Raw genomic sequence first — 19910 nt, 5'->3', positions numbered from 1 at the left:
GGATAAAAAGTTTTGTGATTCATTTCTCCAATATGCACCAACCCGAGTTTCCAAAGGATTTGAAATAGGTTCCTTATTGTGGAACATTGGAGGGGAAAAGTAATAAATTTTCTGACTTGAATTCTCTCAAGTCCAGCCTCAGATTGCAGGGGAGGCAGGGGAGAGAGCATTGTGTATTGTTCAGTACGCCACACTGCTTTCATGACATGACTCACGGTTCTGTGAGAGAGCGCCAGAACGAAAGCAGACAGGCAGAACGTGACCTGTGAGGAGCACGGACGATGATGCTGTCTCCCAAAAATGAGGTTAGAGCAGCAGAGCTAAGAAATGCTGCAGGAACCGTTTCCAGCAGAAGACCACAGGACAGCCTAAACTGGGCTTACAAAAGGGCAATAACTTTCATCATTTGGCCAATGAATATATAACAGACAACAGCACAGTTAAGAATGAAATTCAAATCCATAAGTCTTCTCAGATTACTCTGTAATCAGCCCCACAATGTCAGTTGGCATCCCAGAAACATGTTCTCTATTTCAATCTCCCTTTGTTTATGGGATTATGAACTCGGTATAAATTCACATGTCGTTTTTCTCCACTGTTATGCTAACCCCAATCTTCTAAACATGTGACATGGTGTGACATGAATATTTCGACATGAAACGTCGACTTTGCTGAAGTTTCTGTCAGAAAGCGTCTGTCGGGAAAAAGGCTGATTTTAGTCGCTTGAGCCACCACACTTAATTTGCACAGGAATTTCTGTATCGCGAGAGCAGAGAAAAGTTTTTTAGAATGCAGAGGAGGGCTGGGGATGGTCGTGAGTAAAGCAGAGGAGGGTGAGAAGGTCTGACAGAAAGCAACAGTACTCATCATCCTCCGGAATGCCTGAAGCGCTTTGATTACCATCCGCACTATCGGGCATAAACCATCACTTTTATGCTCGGTAATGTTGGGGATCGACATAACGGTAAAACATGATTAGTGTGTAATCGATAACGTGCTCTCCTGTGGGACCCGAGGTTTCTTGTTTTCTCTCTTTTAAACATTTGTCAGAACACAGTACCGTTTTAAATTATTGTTTTGCACGGGAGAGTTGGAAGGCATAATCTCCTAGTGGAGACAAGGTATTGTAACAGTTTGTTTCTTCATCATTTGTTTATTACTAATAGAAGTCGTTTTTAAAAACATGTAATATTTCCATACTTAAATATCATTTTCATGTTCATTTGTGCAGTGATTCAAAGGCTTTTAGCCCTTAAAAAAAAGAAGAAGAATCTAAACTATAGCTTTGGTAGCCACCGTTATTTCTGAGTGCGTTTCAGTGTTACTTCATTACTTCATCTGCTTTTAATCATTAGTGCATTTCTGTAAACAGTTTACGTTACTTTCCCTACAGATCCTATCCTGGATAAAAATCGACCGTAAGAGATCTAGATAAAACCAGCAAACTCGTTCGCCGCTTTAAAGTTTTAAAAAAGTGGAGCAGTGAAATCCAGAGAAGAAAACTGAGGCAGTATGAGGCAGAGACGACTGCTGAAGTTTGCCATAGGACTTGCAGCGGTCTTGTCGCTGTCTGTCGTAGCTGCAGACAGTACTGTGGGAGACAGCAAGACTACCAAACCTGCGGAGCAGAGAGCGAGCAGGTCCAAGCGGAGAGGAGGAGGTCAAGATGTGCTCAAGGGGTAACTAACTGTACAGGCCATCAAATTACAATCAAATATTGATAAACGTATTGTTTGCTCCTAGCGCTCTGTCATTTAATGTGACTGCGATGGTTCCTCTATAAAAAAAAAAACTAAAAAAAACCTCGCTCTGTGGCTGAAGCGAATCTATCCTCTTTGTATGGGAGGGGTTTTATTTCTGTCTGTCCGATCAGTCCTCTCTTAAGGCTGCAGTTTGAACTTAATACATTCTCAATTCTCGCAGCGGCGCTGTAATTACACGCCCACTTCTGAACCTTCTACAAGAATAAAAGCCAGTGACACCAGTTCTGTGAGACCAAACCCGTTATATTGTTTCTAAACAGGATACATGAATATTTTCCGTCAGGATTTATTTGTGACCAAACCTCCAATAGTTTATCTTTGCGCTTACGTTCTCTAAACGTAGTACCATGACTTAGTTTTCTGCAAAGTTTTGGTACAGTGGCCGCTAGTGGGTGCTGTTTCTTTTAGTAACTTTGGTGATGTTTGTTGCACAAAGACGCTAAGTGTAATGTGTAATTCACATTTTTCACTGTCACAAAAGCCGTTATTTCAGAACAGAAATACTGAGAAAAGTGATTCACAAATGAAGGTTTTCGGTATATAATGTGCTACAAAATTCGCACCATATTATTTTTAGCTGTACCTTAGTGACAAGACTCCATAGTTCATCATATTCATCATAATATGTTAAACAAATGTGGAATCATAGGAACCTGAATAAATTTGTGAATTCCTCTCAGAGGCATCGTTCTTAAAATCTATTCAAGAGTATAACAGGTGAAAAAAAAAAAGCCTTGTTCAGACGTGAAAGTTCAGCTCTTCCCAGAGCAGTCAGCTGTCTAGTTCATTAGAATCCAACAAAGATGAAGGGGTTTGTCCTTAACCATCAGGTTCTGCAGTGTCTCTCCCTCTGACTGACACTGGACAGCTGGCATCTTAACTAGTCTCCATTCAGTTTCATTCCTTATGCTCTACTTATTTTCTACTCAGTTTCAATAGCTTTCTGAGAGATGCTGTATGACGGTGTGTTTATATCCATAATAATGAAAAAAAGTTATGATGCACAGACCGATTTTTTTTTTTTTTTTTTTTTTTTTTTTAACCTCCACCCCCAGACCAAATGTGTGTGGATCCCGTTTTAACTCGTACTGCTGCCCGGGATGGAAGACGCTGACAGGAGGAAACCAGTGTATCGTCCGTAAGTGTCAAACACGACATTCACACTAGATCCCCTGCAAAATGAAATACAAAGCTCTACCTCTTTCCCACCAGACAGACGGCAGTTTGGGTGAGTTAGTGGGCATTATGTATGACATCGCGTTGTGCAGTTTGAAAGCACCTAGCTGCACACGTGATTTGGGTTGAACATGGAATCTTTTAACTCCAGTAAGATCTTTGGCCAGATTCCCACAGTAGCCCTGTGGTGTGGACATGGTGACTTTGACTTTGTTTGGGGCCTACTCAACAGCATTGTTGTCCCTTCCCTGGGGGGTGGGGGGCATGGGGGGGGGGGTGAACGCTGTTCTCCTTCCCTGTGGTGTGGTTTAGGAAGGATGTCGTTGGCTTTGTTTTCTGTGATTGCCATTTGGCTGTTTGCCCTTCTCTTCAGCGAGGGTAATGATATCCTTAAGCAGCAGAGAGTAAGGAAGTGAGGTTTTGCTCCGTGCGCCGTGTGATTGGACGGAGGGATGCCTTGCCAATGTATTTCACTCAGTCTTGTTTCCCTCTCTGAACAGACAGGCTACTCGAAACACACCCAGGCCCTGTACAGCTGTAGAGCTTAACCTGCAGTCAAGAGTATTCATCAGTCCTTCTCTTATTCTAACATGTAACTGAATGTCTGTGATTTGCAGCCATTTGCCGCAGTTCGTGTGGGGACGGGTTCTGCTCCAGACCTAACATGTGCACGTGTCCTAACGGCCAGATCTCGCCATCCTGCGGCTCCAAATCAGGTCTCTTCAGTTTTAAACGCTCCCCCTTCTTAAAAGCACCCTTCTTCTCATGTCTAATGTGTGTGTCAGGTTTTCTTCTCATTAAAAGCTTGATAGTGGAGGGAAAAAGTGAAGTACAGTAACAGAGCGAAAGTGTCAGTCATCCTGTGGCTGTGACTGTCCATTTGGCACAGCCTGTTCTGACTGAAATGAGTCTTGTGTTTCGGGTCATTTCCCTGCCGTGTGTCTGTGCTGCTTTTTTTCTCGTTCTCTTGCTCTGTCCTCACACTGTTTGTTTAGCAGAACTCAACTGGCCGCACAAAACGTGGGCGAAACTTTCCATTACTTCCCTTAAACAAAGTATTTCACCGTTTTTCTTCCAATGAGACGCGTGTTTCCGTCTCTTCTCTCGGTGCAGCTGAAACAGGCTCTGAACTCAAACTGCTCCATATACAGTGAGCAGAAATGGGTGTGTTCTCTGGAAAAGATCCACAGTCAACAAGTCCACCATGTCGCAGTGTAGCCAACACAAAGAGCAGTTTTACTCACTGTGCTAATCTGGTTTTGCACAATAAATCTCAGCCTGCAGTGTTGGAAAAGAATGTAATGAATATATGGTGGTGTTTCTGGGTTGGAAGTAAACTCTTATCTCTCACTGCTCTTACCGCACAGCTCAGCACTGCAACATCCGCTGCATGAACGGAGGCACGTGCATGGAGGACCAGTGTCTGTGTCAGAAAGGATACACGGGAGCCCACTGCGGCCAGCGTAAGGACTCTCCCAATGACTCCATGTGACCGTTACAGTCTAGTCCTCAGAGCCTGTGTAATACTGCTGCAGTGGGACCTTTAGTGATTTCTACAGTAGACCTGAGGAGATGAGGCGTCTTTGAAATCACTTTTTCTCAGTCAGCCCTTCACTTTTTTACCCTGTGGTTCATGTGCTGTCTCTGACCCACTAACAAAAGAATATTATTGATCCTGGGCAGGATGGGGATGGGGGCATAAAAGAGGGGGCAGCTCCTCCTGTTAACCCTCATATGTTTCTCTCTGTCTCTCTCTCTCTCAGCTGTGTGTGAGACAGGCTGTCTGAACGGAGGGAAATGTGTGGCCCCAAACCGCTGCATGTGCACTTATGGCTTCACAGGAACTCAGTGTGAGAGAGGTGAGACAGCGCGTCGCACCGCGTGGTGCACGACAGACAGCAACGTCAGAACCAAATGACTTGTTTATTGTTCATTTTCTGTGTGTAAACCCTGTCTCTCTCTCTCTCTCTCTCTCTCTCTCTCTCTCTCTCTGTGTAAACCCAATTTCTGTGTGTTTGTGTGTGTGTGTAAACCCCAATTCTCTGTGTGTGTGTGTGTGTGTGTAAATCTCTTTCTCTCTCTCTGTGTAAACCCCATTTTCTGCGCGCGTGTGTGTGTGTGTATGTGTGTGTAAAGCCCATTTCTCTGTGTGTGTGTGTGTGTGTAAAGCCCAATTCTGTGTGTGTGTGTGTGTGTGTGTGTGTGTGTGTAAAGCCCATTTATGTGTGTGTGTGTGTGTGTGTGTGTGCGTGTGTAAAGCCCATTTCTGTGTGTGTGTGTGTGTGTGTGTGTGTATGTGTGTGTGTGTGTGTAAAGCCCGTTTCTGTGTGTGTGTGTGTGTGTGTGTGTGTGTGTGTGTAAAGCATTTCTGTGTGTGTGTGTATGTGTGTGTGTGTGTAAAGCCCGTTTCTGTGTGTGTGTGTGTGTGTGTGTGTGTGTGCCTCACAATGACCACACACTCTTTCTTCATCTACTACAAAATGACCAGAATTATGTTATAACGTTATGATTTCTCACATCTTTTTTCCATCACAAAAACAAAAGGGTTAATAAAATATGAACAGCTGTAGAAGAGTGACAGAATAAAAACAGACATTTTTGTGCTGGTGTCGGTCGATCTTAGAAAATATTAGAAATGATACTTCACATGTCGAGTGCTTAGTATGTGTATCGAGTTATTTTTCCATTTTCCCAAAGGCAGAGAGAGGGAAGTTTTGAGCTGAGGTCTTTGTCTTAAATGACACTTCTGGGAAAGAAAAAACTTTTTAAAGGGAGGTGCAGGGTTACTGTTGGAGAACTGCTTTTTAAAGGGAGGTGCAGTGTTACTGTTGGGGAGCTGCTTTTTAAAGGGAGGTGCAGGGTTACTGTTGGAGAACTGCTTTTTAAAGGGAGGTGCAGTGTTACTGTTGGGGAGCTGCTTTTTAAAGGGAGGTGCAGGGTTACTGTTGGAGAACTGCTTTTTAAAGGGAGGTGCAGTGTTACTGTTGGGGAGCTGCTTTTTAATGGGAGGTGCAGTGTTACTGTTGGGGAGCTGCTTTTTAAAGGGAGGTGCAGTGTTATTGTTGGGGAGCTGCTTTTTAAAGGGAGGTGCAGTGTTACTGTTGTGGAGTTGTTTGTGCCTACGTTTTTTTTGGCTATCTGTCCCCAGAGAGGGTCTTCATTTGGGACTGTGTTTGACAGAGACATTCGGTTCGCTCATATTTTAGGTTTTTTCCATCCATTTTAATCTTGTTTTTGTAAGATCCATCATCCATTCCCATTCATGGGGCTGTGCTGTGAGTGTATTCGGTGCAGATGTGCTGGAGTTCGGTGACTGGAATATGCGGTGTAAGGCGGAAGTCTGCTCTGCATTTTCTCCAGGCTCCTCTCAGTGATTCAGACCTGAGCCGGGAAAGCCAATACCAATAAAGTATTCCCATTTAAAGCACCAAGAGAAAGACATGTTCATCTCACACACACTATCTGAAAGACTGCATGTTATTTACAATTACACTCTGAGATTGTTTCAAAGGGAATTTTTGCCAGATTCAGTGATCAGTTTAACCAGCTTTCTCAAGTCAGCATATTTGATTTCCTGGACTATGAGTTGGATCAGAGTTTGTTTATGAGTGTTGATGCGTCCAAGAGCATGTGCTGAATTAGAGGCATTTAGTCACAGGGGTGTTGGTGGAGATTTAAAACCTCTGAAGGACCAACAAGATTGTTGTTCCATGTGAATGAGTTATGACTGTATCCAAATCCAGACAAAAAAGAGATGGAATTGTTTTTGGTAACTTAATGTTATAGCATGCACTTGCATGTTTGATGTTATTAATATGGTGAAAATGTTTTTGTAATCAGTGCACAGGATTAAATAATAAAGTCACTGCTGCAGGAACACAAGATTAAGTTGTTCTGAAAGAGAATCAGAGTCAAAGACAAAACAGATCAACACTTTCAAATACTAATGAAGTCTGTGGAATATACCACACAGGTCTGTTTCCATGTTTTTATTGTTCTCGTTTAATTAAAGCTTTTGTGAAGAGATATGGGATATTTCTGGTGACCTTAACAGAATAGGTTGTTTGTTGAGTAAGACCTTGTCAGAGGTTTTTGGCTGTACTGTGCTTGGTTGTCTTCCATCCTTAAGGGGGAAAAGCATTGTGTTTGTGCACTGTCCTTAAAGCTGTTTAAAGCTGTTTTCTCTCTGCTGGGATTCTGCTGTAGGAGCACTGAGGATAAGATATGTCACACGGGCACAAAAAGGCTGTCAATCATTTGCCTCCTGAAATTCATACTGTTTTAAGGATGAGGTGTGTCATAGTCTTTAAATTGCTATAATGTTTTCCTGGTTCTGGTGGCCAGGTGAACAGTTTGCATTTATAGTCCTGCGTGCTCATTGCAAAAGGGTCCTACGGTTCTACCCAGCGGTAAGATTTGATTTCTGCTGGAATCTGAGGCTAACCAGATCCACAATGCTAACACTGCACAATGCTTCGTGTGTGGAGACGTCTGGAAATGTCTGTAAAAGATGAAAAGCTGCAAGAAATGAATTTTATTTAAATGCTTTGGGCGACGTATGACACGCAGGGAGAGCCTCTGAATGAGCAGGGTCAGGGGTCTGTAGGGGCAGCATGTTTTTGAGTCTTTTAGAGGGGGGAGAGCAGGGTGGTTGTTGTTGGGGCGACTCTGATGATTTTGACTGTTAGTCCATCATGGTCTGGGTCAGCTCACTGCTACAATACTCCATGTGTTATATTGGCATATCATAGCCAGCATGCTGATGGATTACTCATCTCTCAGTAGACTGTCCCACCCAGATTTGTGTTGTCCTGTGATGGTTGCTAATGTCGGGGGTCACCAAGTTTGCATTCGTTCGAAGGTGTGACAGGGACGGCCAGTCAGTACCGTGCTTAGGCACCATGGAGGGCTTTGAAAGAAGTTAATGGCATTTTGGTATAAACACAGTTTTTGGACTCTGTCCAGGAAAGGAAGCGAACTGATTCAGTGAGCACACTTCTTTTTCACACCAAATCTGTTGTGTGAAACACACAGGAAGTGAAATAACAATATTTTTTACATGGTTGCATTTCTAATTAGAACATGTGACAAGCCTATCACACCTTTTTAATAAAAATCAAAAGGAGAAAATGTGGTTTTAATAGGTATGCCATTAATATAAACAAGAGTTCAGTGTTCTCTTGAGGTATTAATGATTTGTGTTCCCCCTCAGGAACATACGGTTCCTGCTTGTATTAATGGTCTGTATTTTCTGAAAGGCTGTGAGAGGGGATAGCAGAGTTGTGCCTGTGTTTGTTCTCCTCTTTTGCTTGGTTGGGGTCTGCTGTGACCCAGTGCCGTGAAAGCGGCGGAGCTGTTTGCAGACTGGATTGATCCCAGATGTTGGGAAACATTGAGAGTATCCCACAGCTGGGCTGGGAGAAAGGGGATGAATTTTGGAGTGACATCACAGTTCCTGCTCAGTGCCTTCTTAGTTCTCTCACTCACACTTCAGATACAAACCACTCCAGGATTTAGCCAACGTTCAAACCCTTCCATATTAACTTAAACTCATGCTGTTCTGAATTTGTGTTATGAAAGATTACATCGCATTTGGTGCATTTATAGAGGCTGTCTGTTTCTCTTGGAGCCTGTAGCCTTTGTGAAAAGTGGCGTGAAAATGCAATGTCATTCACCGACGAACTTTTTTAACTTTTTAGGCAAATGTGTGGCTGCCTTAGCCCCCTGTTTCAGAGCCGTGAAAGCAGACAGTGGATGAGGGAACGTGACCCAGTTATGGGAGAGTGAAGCGTCTCCTTCCCTGCAAGGGCCGTTCTCAACATGACAAAAACACAATGTTTCATTTGTGTTAAATGCCTGTTGGAACAACATGGCTCTCTGTTTCCCTCTCTTTCCTCATGCTGTCTGTTGTGTGCTATAAAAATGTGGGAATGATTTTTGCATTTGGACTCCAGCCATACACAATTGGGAGCAATGAGACTCAGCCTGCTCCGATCCTCATCTCCTGCCCATACTTCATCTGAATGGCATTCTAGGCAAGGAGACGCTTTGTTTTTTGTGTTGAAATCAGGCATCTATATCACACGGCTGCTTTTGACTGGCCTTTAGCTCACTGGATCATTAAATACCCCACCGGCCCACTCGGTCTGTGAATGCGTTGGACCCTCGCAGGCTGCCTGGCTGGCTCTGTGTGTGTGTGTGTGTGTGTGTGTATGCTGATGTGTTTATGTGTGTGTGTGTGTGTGTGTATTATTGTTATTTTTCTCTACCGTAACCTTCTGTTTCGGCTAAAACACACAGATCAGATTCAGCCTCAATGAGACAACACTCACTCTGTCTACCAGGCTGCAGTGTTTGTGGTACCTTGTGCTAACTGTGTGTTTTTCAGATTACAGGACTGGACCCTGCTTTGCCTCCGTCAGCAACCAGATGTGCCAGGGCCAGCTGACTGGCATCGTCTGCACCAAGACGCTCTGCTGTGCCACCGTGGGCCGCGCCTGGGGGCACCCCTGTGAGATGTGCCCAGCTCAACCCCACCCCTGTCGCCGTGGTTTCATTCCAAACCATCGGACAGGAGCTTGTCAAGGTACCCGCCGTGCCGCCGGCCCACGTCCAGGGGATTACCCATAATTGAGTTAAATTGGTTTTCGTTCCCCCGTCGCTGGAATTTCACCAGCCACAAAGTCTGAGAGCACTGTCAGAACCATGCCCTCACGCTTCACTGGCCGTGCCATGTGGAGGCTCCTGTTCAGTCCAGTCAAGGCCACGTACACACTCAGAATGAGTTACCCTCCAGTTCTCTCCTCATCCCGCTCGTCCGTCAGAACACTATGTTCCAACAGCAAAACGACAGCAGAGCTCAGGAGCTCTCACCTGCGGTCCTGACAGCCGTCGTGGAGAGCAGATCTGTCTGTCTTACGGACCTGTGAGCAGCTCTTGACCACTGAGTGGAGCCCGGAACTGCTCTTACTGAGTGTGTCAGGCTACAGACTGCTGTAAATGGCACTGTAAATGGCTCTCCTTGGCTGTTGAGAGCTATGGAGTGGTGGAAAGCGTGCTCCTGTGGTCTTGTCGATCATTTAACTGCATCTGCACTCCTATGACATTCAGACACACAGTGCTAATTGGGTTGTAAATCTTTTAGAGATGCTGAAATTCAAAGGTACCACTGTACACATTGTCCATTGGCAGTGTTGCAGTCTTGACTTGGCTTTCAGCGGACACACCGCTCAGGAGGTGCATGGCCCATGTCTGGGTGGAGATGTACAAAGGTGCTCCAGATGTGGGAGAGGAGCCCGGCCAGCGATGTCTGCTTTAGCGCTCGCCTGCCTTAACTCCTCCAGCTGTTCCTTTATCGTCTGGCTGTCTGTGGGAGGCGACGCGCTCCTTCTCCCTCTCTCCATGTCTCCTCCCCTCACTCTCTTATCCTCTTGCCTTCCTCTCACTCTGCTCTCTCTTTCTCAGTCCCCAAAATCAGTCACACGACTCCCCTCGCCCTACTGTTTTTTATTCTCTCTCACAACTCTCTGTTTCTCTCTCTCACTGTGTGTGTATTCCACTGCTCTCTGTGATTTAGTAGTATGTGTGTGTGTGTGTGTGTGTGTGTGTGTGTGTGTGTATGGTGCATTCCTGTGTCTGCGTTAGTTATTTTACCTCCTCTCCGCTGTATGTGGCAGGTGTTGGGTTGAGGAATTGCTCCTCTGAGTTCTCCACACTCCTATACTGACTCCACTCTCCCACACAGACCATGGCCCTGTTGCACACCCACGCAGATCATACGACTTCACTCATATTGCTCTCGGACAAAACCTCTGACTTTATTCTGCACAGACTTACTTCTGTCTGTGTAATGCTACCTAGTAAGGCGTGTTCCCCTGAGTGAGATTCCTCCATTAGCCACATAGCCCTGAGTCTAGAGACAAGCCTGTCTAGTAGGAATGTTCCTTAGCTGTTGTCCTATTGGACTATTCTTGAGTTTTGGCTGAAGTTATGTGGCCAATTGTAAACTGTGGCCGTGTGGAGGTTCCCCCTGGTCCCTGCATCAGAGGAGAAGTTTGGTGATGTCAGCTGTGCTGCTCTCCTCCTCGCTCTGGAGTGACTGACGTTCTGCTGCCTGAGGTTTATCCAAGATTCATCCATGCTCTCTGAGACTTTGGCCACATCACATTTATTAAACAGTGTCCCCTTACAGATGATTACTTTTTGGTGAAAACGAATGGGTTGTGATGTTGCCATTGTTAAGCGTTTGTTTTTGTTTGACAGATGTGGACGAATGCCAGGCCATTCCTGGACTCTGTCAGGGAGGGAACTGTATAAACACCGTGGGGTCCTTTGAGTGCAAATGCCCTGCTGGACACAAGTTTAATGAAGTCACACAGAAATGTGAAGGTAAGAGTTTACAGTCATTAGAGAGGGACATATACAGTTTATACATGATAAAAAAAGAAAGCCATAAACTCAGGGCTATGAACCATGTTACTCTCTCATTTGCATTTTGAGACTGAAGATTATAAGATCTCTCTTGCCTTGACATTTCCTGATGGAGAGAGGGGAGGATGTGGGGTATAGTAGGTGCTCCCTCTGTGTGTTAATTATTCCAGTTAAAACCGAGGGCTGCGTCTGCAGGCTGGTTTAAATTTCAGCTTAAGTCTCAAATTAAAGTTAATTACACTGAAAGCTACTCCCTGTTTTATGAAATCATTTGGTTTAATTGCCCTGGGCTTTCCAGCGCAATGTGAACAGAAGGTGAGTGGGTAAGAGTTGGCGTAATGCCCTTAATCTGAGAGGGCTTGTGATGAGTTGGCGCACAGCCTAGACTTACACTACTGTGAGCAGCACCTACTCTATGACCTCACACTACTGTGAGCAGCACCTACTCTATGACCTTACACTACTGTGAGCAGTACCTACTCTATGACCTTACACTACTGTGAGCAGCACCTACTCTATGACCTTACACTACTGTGAGCAGCACCTACTCTATGACCTCACACTACTGTGAGCAGCACCTACTCTATGACCTTACACTACTGTGAGCAGCACCTACTCTATGACCTTACGCTACTGTGAGCAATACCTACTCTATGACCTTACACTACTGTGAGCAATACCTACTCTATGACCTTACACTACTGTGAGCAGCACCTACTCTATGACCTTACGCTACTGTGAGCAGCACCTACTCTATGACCTTACACTACTGTGAGCAGCACCTACTCTATGACCTCACACTACTGTGAGCAGCACCTACTCTATGACCTTACACTACTGTGAGCAGCACCTACTCTATGACCTCACACTACTGTGAGCAGCACCTACTCTATGACCTTACACTACTGTGAGCAGCACTTACTCTATGACCTTACACTACTGTGAGCAGCACCTACTCTATGACCTCACACTACTGTGAGCAATACCTACTCTATGACCTTACACTACTGTGAGCAGTACCTACTCTATGACCTCACACTACTGTGAGCAGCACCTACTCTATGACCTTACACTACTGTGAGCAGTACCTACTCTATGACCTCACACTACTGTGAGCAGTACCTACTCTATGACCTCACACTACTGTGACCAGCACCTACTCTATGACCTTACACTACTGTGAGCAGCACCTACTCTGTGACCTTACACTACTGTGAGCAGCACCTACTCTATGACCTTACACTACTGTGAGCAGCATCTACTATATGACCTCACACTACTGTGAGCAGTACCTACTCTATGACCTTACACTACTGTGAGCAGCACCTACTCTATGACCTCACACTACTGTGAGCAGTACCTACTCTATGACCTTACACTACTGTGAGCAGCACCTACTCTATGACCTTACACTACTGTGAGCAGCACCTACTCTATGACCTTACACTACTGTGAGCAGCACCTACTCTATGACCTTACACTACTGTGAGCAGTACCTACTCTATGACCTTACACTACTGTGAGCAGTACCTACTCTATGGCCTTACACTACTGTGAGCAATACCTACTCTATGACCTTACACTACTGTGAGCAGCACCTACTCTATGACTGCAGGCCACGCATCACTGATCTCAGAGTAACCTGAGTGTTAGTAAGAACACAGACAGCAGTGTGAGGACCTGATACACACACAGGGCAGTTTGGAGGTTTGAAGGCCCGTAAAGCCTCTGTTCTCAGGACGTCAGACCTGAACCACAGAGACCTCTGACCACCGCTGCGATGCGGTCGTCAGTGGTCAGACAGGGGGAAGGAGGGTTGGCTCTGTGGTCAGCGCTGTTGTTCGTGCTCTACAGGATCATGTGACGATGCAGAACACGCCCTTTAACCTCTCCCTCAGTAAGACAGAAAATCAGCTCTATCTGACACACAGACCTGTTAACTCATATGGAGATCCTCAATAAAAATTCTGCTTTTTAACATGTTTTATACTGCATTCTTGAAATCACCTCCAACCGTGTGTATGTTGAGAATCATTAAGAATCAATAATTGTAAGTGTTGACTGTTGAATTGACAGATGAAGTGTTTGTCTCAGTATCTTCAAAGCACATAAACCAGTATGGATTGGATTCCTCTGGCTCTAACAGCAGTGGAGGATTTTGGCTTATGAACACAGGAGTGTGTGTTCCAGACCAGTCATAACACAGGGCACGTTTTCATTCACTAAAATGACTAAAGATGTATTTGTGGTGATCATCTGCAGACCACATTATGCCCTCTCTTATGCCCACAGATAATAAGCAAATTCTTTGAAAAACTCTGGACTTTGTAAAAGAAAATCCACAATGGCCTCAGATGTTTTCACAGTCACATTAAGGCAAAACTGAAGCAGTTTGAAGTGTCACTGCAAATCTTTCTTTAATCTTTTGAGAAAAATTCCTTTTCGGTGTTATTTTATTTTAGTGAATCTGAACAATATCCTCTCGTCGCAGAGCGTGGATTAAAAGCCAACGCGCTGAGTCATAAAGGGGGAAAAACGGTGGCGGAGGAGTTTGTGGCAGATCTTTAGGGTCTTCTCTTTGGCTTTGTCTCCTTTCTGCAGACATTGATGAATGTGCTAACATCCCTGGTCTATGCAGTGGTGGTGACTGTGCAAACACCATCGGCAGCTATTTCTGTAGGTGTCCTCCGGGTTACGACACGGCCATCGATGGATCCCGATGCATAGGTAAGGGTGTATGATCTTTGATTTTAATGAACACTCTAAAACAGGATGTCCCCTGAACCCTAAAAGCTAATAAACCTGTCTCGAACCGTGGCTAGTTTCATAGTTTTCAGTTCAGACAGCGTGGTCCATGGAGGTAGAATGCCAAAGCTGTCTCTCGCTAATCCAGGAGGGCAGTAGGAAAAGAGAACTTTTCTCCTCCTCATTTAGTCTGAAATCCCTGGGCTAGTGAGGTGGAGGTGAAGCGGTTAAGTCTAGTTAATGAGCGTCCTGGGTCCTGTGTCTCTCGCCGGATCTCAGGCTGAACCGTCCTCTGTGTGTGATCGAGCTGCGAGGCTGTCTTGGGGCCATCGGTCAGAACCTTTCCAAAACCTCAAACGTCAGAATTTAGGTCAGCTGTTGGGCAGTTGCTTGTAATTCTACAACAATGATCTGTTTTCTTGCTGAGCGGTGAGCAGGAGTAGACACCGGGAGCAGCTTCATGCGGTGCAGACTCACATGTGACAGTCTCCTGTTCTCCCTGTTCAGGATGTACAAGCTTTAGCTGACAGGGGTCTTTTTGCAGCGACTCTCACACAGCCTTTTCACAGCAAAGAGGACACACACAGCACCTCTCTGTCCACTCATAAATGAAACACACCCTGACATGAGCAGAGCGCTGCCTCTCCCACATTTGAATGGGATACTTGCAGAAGTACTGGCTGTGGGAGTCTGTGAGATTTCCCTTGTGTGTTCTGCAGTCTTAGATGAGTTTGGCCAGTGAGCATGGCTGACTGGGAAGATTCTTTCCGTGCTTGTCCTCTTGCCTGATCCCAGGGAGCACTGACAGACAGCTGAGAGATCCCAACCAAACAAGCCCATGAGAAATCCCCAGGCTCAGGCCGGCCAAGGGGCCGCGCCTCCCCTCCGCTCTGGAGACAGGAATCTGGGTCAGAATGCCTCAGCCGACGGTCACTGGCCACCTCCTCCAGAGGATGTTTATAGAGAAGGAACGTCTGATATGAACTTATCCACTCTGAAACAGTAGTTTGTATCAGTTTCCCATGCTGGCTCTGAGTGCCCGCCCTTCACAGACCCTGGAGACTGTGCTCAAATCTGTCGGCCTACGCTTGGCTGTTAGGACCTTTCATAATGAACATGTTTACTCTTACAGGCTTTTCACCTGCTTTCTCCTGAACACATGGAAAGCAGATTTTATTCTTTAATCATTGATCACAGTTGTCTCTGTTTTGTTTCTGAAAAGTATTTTTTTTGTTTCAAGTAAAGAAATACTGGAATTAAAAAGGCTTAAAGAGGAGAGGAGCCCAGTGGTCTGTTTACACTCGTGAGTGACGGATGAGAAATGCAGGCTGTGTGATTAATATGTTTCTCTGTGTTTTATTAGATGTCCGTACTGGATACTGCTATGCCAACATTGTCAATGGTCGCTGTTCCAATCTCAACTCTCAGCCAATGTCTAAGATTCAGTGCTGCTGTGACAGTGGGCGCTGTTGGTCTGCCCACAGCCTTCCAGAGATGTGCCCTATTCGTGGAACAGGTGAGTCGTAAAAATCACAAAGAGAGACACGCTCGTCTGACTTTTACAAAAATAATTCTTGCTCATTTCCACATCTCTCTTGTTCCTCACTGATATTCCCATCCCAGATGAGTACCAGAGACTCTGTCTGCGTGTGCAGCCCGTGGGTCCGGATGGCCCCGGTCCAGTTGGTCCTTACCCTATTCCCAGTATACCTCAAATTCCGGGTCAACCGCCTATTCCTGGTCGACCCCCAATTCCCGGTCCACCGCCTATTCCCGGACTCCCTGGCCCTCCAGAAGTACCCAGTATGTTTTGACCAGTTTTTCTCCAGCCATGTGTTCTCTCCAAAGGGCAGCTGCAAATTCACCTCCTCAAAACAAAACACTGGTGTGGTAGCATTGCTTTCCGTCAGAGCAGGAGTCTATGGAACTGCACTTATTTAACTGCTTTTCACCCTAGCCCTGTTCTAGTTACGATGACATCAGAATTCACATATTAATACTCTGTTCAAATCTCATTTTGTATGAGGAATCCCTATTGCCAAATGATACTAAAGGATGGTACGTCAGGGAGACACTGATCAGATATTGAGCCATGTGTTGTACTGTACAGAATGTGTTCATCTTTCTGTCCTGTGTTCAGTCATTCAGACCCAGAACATCAGTTTTGTCACTAACATGTGCGAGGCTTTCCGCAATTTGTGTGTGAATGGACGCTGCGTGCCCACCCCGGGCAGCTACCGCTGTGAGTGCAACATGGGCTTCAAACTGGACAACCGTGGAGAATGTATTGGTGAGTGTGATTTGTTCCTTGGTTACTTTGTTGATGGACATAAACAGAACAACTGTTACAATACATTGAATGATGAAATAATTGTGATGTTGTTGAACCGTCGGTTGCAAATTCGCAGAGTCAGAAAACTGCTTTAACAGAAGTGATCATACGAGTTCATGTTGTCCTATGAACCGATGCTTAAATCTCTGATAACAGGTTTGTGTCGCCGTTAAACGTTAAATCTCTGATCACAGGTTTGTGTCGCCGTTAAACGTTAAAATACTGAGCAGAATCTGTATTTTAACGTTTCCCGTTTTGCGCTCCACCCTGAAATGATCGTTCCCGAACCGGTTAGAACCAAATGAAATACCAGTCAGTAACATTCCATGTAGGGCTGTGTGACTTTCAGACGGTATAAAAATGTCTACTGATAGATATTTTACTCTAAAGTCTCTATCGCTAATGTCACAAAACGTTACAAAAACGCACTGCATCACTAACTGGGAGCGCTGTGGTCCGATCTGTCCTCGCGCCGAAATCCACTGTGGCTCCCCGGTCATGGTGAGAAATTATAAGGTCCTGTCCACACTAACCCGGTAAATTTGAAAACGCATAATTATTTCTCTGTTTAGCCCTCCCTTCTACACTAAAACAGCGTTTGCTGCCACCGAAAATGATACTTTTCGAAAAGGCTCTCTGAGGTGCATACATTTGGCTGCGCTGGATTTGTGTTGTCATGTGAACCGGTTCAAAGCCTTGATTCTGAGGTATTTTGACACACTGTTGTGCACCCGAATGCATAACACTGTGGTATAAAGGATTTTTCCCACATTCTCATGAACTGAACAGTGTTCATTGAGGGAAACAATGGTTTCCAGCTGGCAAACTCTTCCAGAAATTCCTAATTCAGCTACATAAAACCAGTCTGAAACCAGTGGTGTGTCTAAAGTCCGTTTGAGCACAGGAAAGGTGATGTTCACGGCAGGTTGTTTGCGTGTCTCTCAGATGACAATGAGTGCGAGCGCAGCCCATGTGTACATGGAGAATGCGTGAACGTGGATGGCTCCTACTTCTGCCAGTGTCCCCGGGGCTTCCAAAGCACTGCAACCAGAACTGAGTGCAGAGGTGACATCACAGCCCGCAATTACGACCCAAACAATCTTACACACACACACGCACGCACGCACGCACACCATGTCTGCACAGTTTAGTCTTATACAAGTGTGTGTCGTGTGTAAGTAAACATTGTATTCTTGTTTTTTTGTAGATTTGGATGAGTGTGTAGCCAACGGGCGTATCTGCAACAATGGCCGGTGTGTGAACACGGAGGGCAGCTTTCACTGTGTGTGTAATGCAGGTTTTGAGCTTTCCTCTGACGGCAAGAACTGCCAAGGTGATGATCTGTGTTCTGCTGAAAATGTTCATTTTGAGGGTTTGACTTGCCCATTTCTGTTTGAATAGTTTATAGGAGTGTAGGTACATGCACCATCTGTTCCAGGACCTGCAGTTTGGCTTGTTTTGCGAAGTGAGCAATTTTTCATGAGGCAAGAATCAACTTAAAATCAACTTATGGAACTCCACAGTGGTGAAAAGTAGGATGCTTTATTGTTCAAATGACGCAATGCCTTAAAACAGGTTCAGACTGAAGAAGCTAAAGCACTGTGATCCCAGTGGATAATTTAGCTTTGACAAAGTGAAAGAAACTGTTCTCTGTCATAAAGCACATTTACCTTTGGCTTGTTTATTTGTTTGTTTGTTTCTCTTGCTTTTTTCCTTCCATTTTTGCTAGCGTACTAAATTTGCACTGACTCCAAAACCAATGTAGTCTGACACCCTCTGCTAATTGTTTGTGATCATTAAAAACAAAGGTGAGTTAATGTAGTTGTTGTAGCTTAGCTCGGAGGGTTTTCTGTATTCTGTCATTTCATGCAAGTTTACGAACAGCGCAATATACTGTAAATTTTGCCTTTCACATTCAGCCAATGAAAAACACATTTCATTCTTATTTTGGATGGTGTATGAATGTTTGTATTTAACTGTAATTATGAGGGTGCTGTAATTAATGTGTTCAGTGCTGATGTGTTCAGTGCTGATGTGTTCAGATATTTGTAAACCAGGAAACGTCCTTTGTTTTAGACACGGATGAATGTCTGATCAGAAACATGTGTCTGAATGGGATGTGCATCAATGAAGACGGCAGCTTCAAATGCATCTGTAAACCGGGCTTCCTCCTGGACGGCACCGGACGCTTCTGTGCCGGTAAGTTCTACTGCAGACCAAGGCCACTCTGTGTGCTACAGGAAGCCGGTTCTGTTGACGTACGCTCTCATTAATGTTTTGTGTAGTCTAGAGAGGGCCTTGGCCACCTTTTTGTCTGAATTAGGAGAAACCGATCTATCTGTCCATAAAGAAACACAATCCAATGAGCTCACACATACTACAGAAACCAACTACATCATTGTTTGGACTTGACCATGATAATTAGCTCTGGCCTTTTAAAAGCTTATGTCATTAGGCCTCATAAAAAAAAAGGCTTTTCATCTGTGGTGATCACGTAAAAGTACAAAATTTACAACAATTATCGTTAACTTGAAACCAAGCACTTTTTTGGTGTTACACATGGTAATTTTAGCATCATGTGACCTCTTATTGCCATTTATCATTTGGAAGAGTGACTTTTCACTCCTGTCTCGTCTGTAGACTTGTATAGTGAAGGGTATGATTTTCTTTGACCTGGTGTGTAAACTCAGTGGCTCTGGATGCGTTTGTGTTTGTTTCAGACATTGACGAGTGCGAGACGCCTGGGATGTGTATGAACGGTCGCTGTGTGAACACAGAAGGCTCCTTTAGGTGTGAGTGCATGGCGGGTCTGGCTGTGGGTCTGGATGGCCGAGTGTGTGTGGGTAAGTCATGCCCCCCCTCAAATGCCCCCTCCCTCCTACACCATTACCAATTGGGAAATGTCTCATTCAGTGTTCCCATATTGTTTTTCTAAAAAGTACCATGTAAAAAATTGTTTTCATATTTTACCATTGCCAACCTTTTACTGCCTTGCCTTTGTCCATTGTTTAGAGTGTTGAAATATTGTTCCAGTTTTGCTTGAGCACATCCAATAACTAAGTGATTCATGAGACTTCTAGTCAATCTGAGGGAATTGTAATGTTCTGTGGGTGGGGCTTGCAGTTGTTTTCCTCGTGTTGCTTTTCACTGAGCAAGTCATGTCTCTGTCCCCCTCCCCTCAGACACCCACATGCGGAGCACATGTTATGGAGGTTACAGGAGGGGGCAGTGTGTGAGGCCCTTTTTTGGTGCCGTGACCAAGTCTGAGTGCTGCTGTGCCAACGCGCAGTACGCGTTCGGAGAGCCGTGCCAACCGTGCCCGCCTCAGAGCTCAGGTAACTGTCGCCGTGCCAACCATGCCCGCCTCAGAGCTCAGGTAACTGTCGCCCTGTGACATCACTGAGTGCCATGCCCAACGCTGCTGTTTGTCTCCGAAGAAACAAACCAGAACACAGCTCCTCAGG

General features: G+C 45.1%; 1 protein-coding gene across 1 annotated transcript in view; it reads left to right on the top strand.

Annotated features, from left to right (window-relative positions):
• Positions 1-881: 881 nt before the first annotated feature.
• The window catches only part of fbn1 (fibrillin 1), a 68298-nt gene continuing 49269 nt past the window's right edge, over positions 882-19910 (top strand). The window contains exons 1-17 of the mRNA XM_030793300.1: positions 882-1121; positions 1394-1679; positions 2819-2901; positions 3557-3655; positions 4307-4402; positions 4703-4798; positions 9328-9525; positions 11202-11327; positions 13971-14096; positions 15478-15630; positions 15738-15917; positions 16255-16404; positions 17392-17511; positions 17654-17779; positions 18523-18645; positions 19167-19289; positions 19629-19781. Coding sequence (XP_030649160.1) covers positions 1513-1679; positions 2819-2901; positions 3557-3655; positions 4307-4402; positions 4703-4798; positions 9328-9525; positions 11202-11327; positions 13971-14096; positions 15478-15630; positions 15738-15917; positions 16255-16404; positions 17392-17511; positions 17654-17779; positions 18523-18645; positions 19167-19289; positions 19629-19781 — 2119 coding nt within the window. The 5' untranslated portion in view covers positions 882-1121; positions 1394-1512. The remainder of the gene's footprint in view (positions 1122-1393; positions 1680-2818; positions 2902-3556; positions 3656-4306; positions 4403-4702; positions 4799-9327; positions 9526-11201; positions 11328-13970; positions 14097-15477; positions 15631-15737; positions 15918-16254; positions 16405-17391; positions 17512-17653; positions 17780-18522; positions 18646-19166; positions 19290-19628; positions 19782-19910) is intronic.

The sequence above is a fragment of the Chanos chanos genome, chromosome 2 (genome assembly GCF_902362185.1).
Source record: "Chanos chanos chromosome 2, fChaCha1.1, whole genome shotgun sequence".
NCBI classification, from domain to species: Eukaryota; Metazoa; Chordata; class Actinopteri; order Gonorynchiformes; family Chanidae; genus Chanos; species Chanos chanos.
The sequence above is the reverse complement of the archived record's forward strand: the minus strand, read 5'-3'. Positions and strand labels throughout refer to the sequence as shown.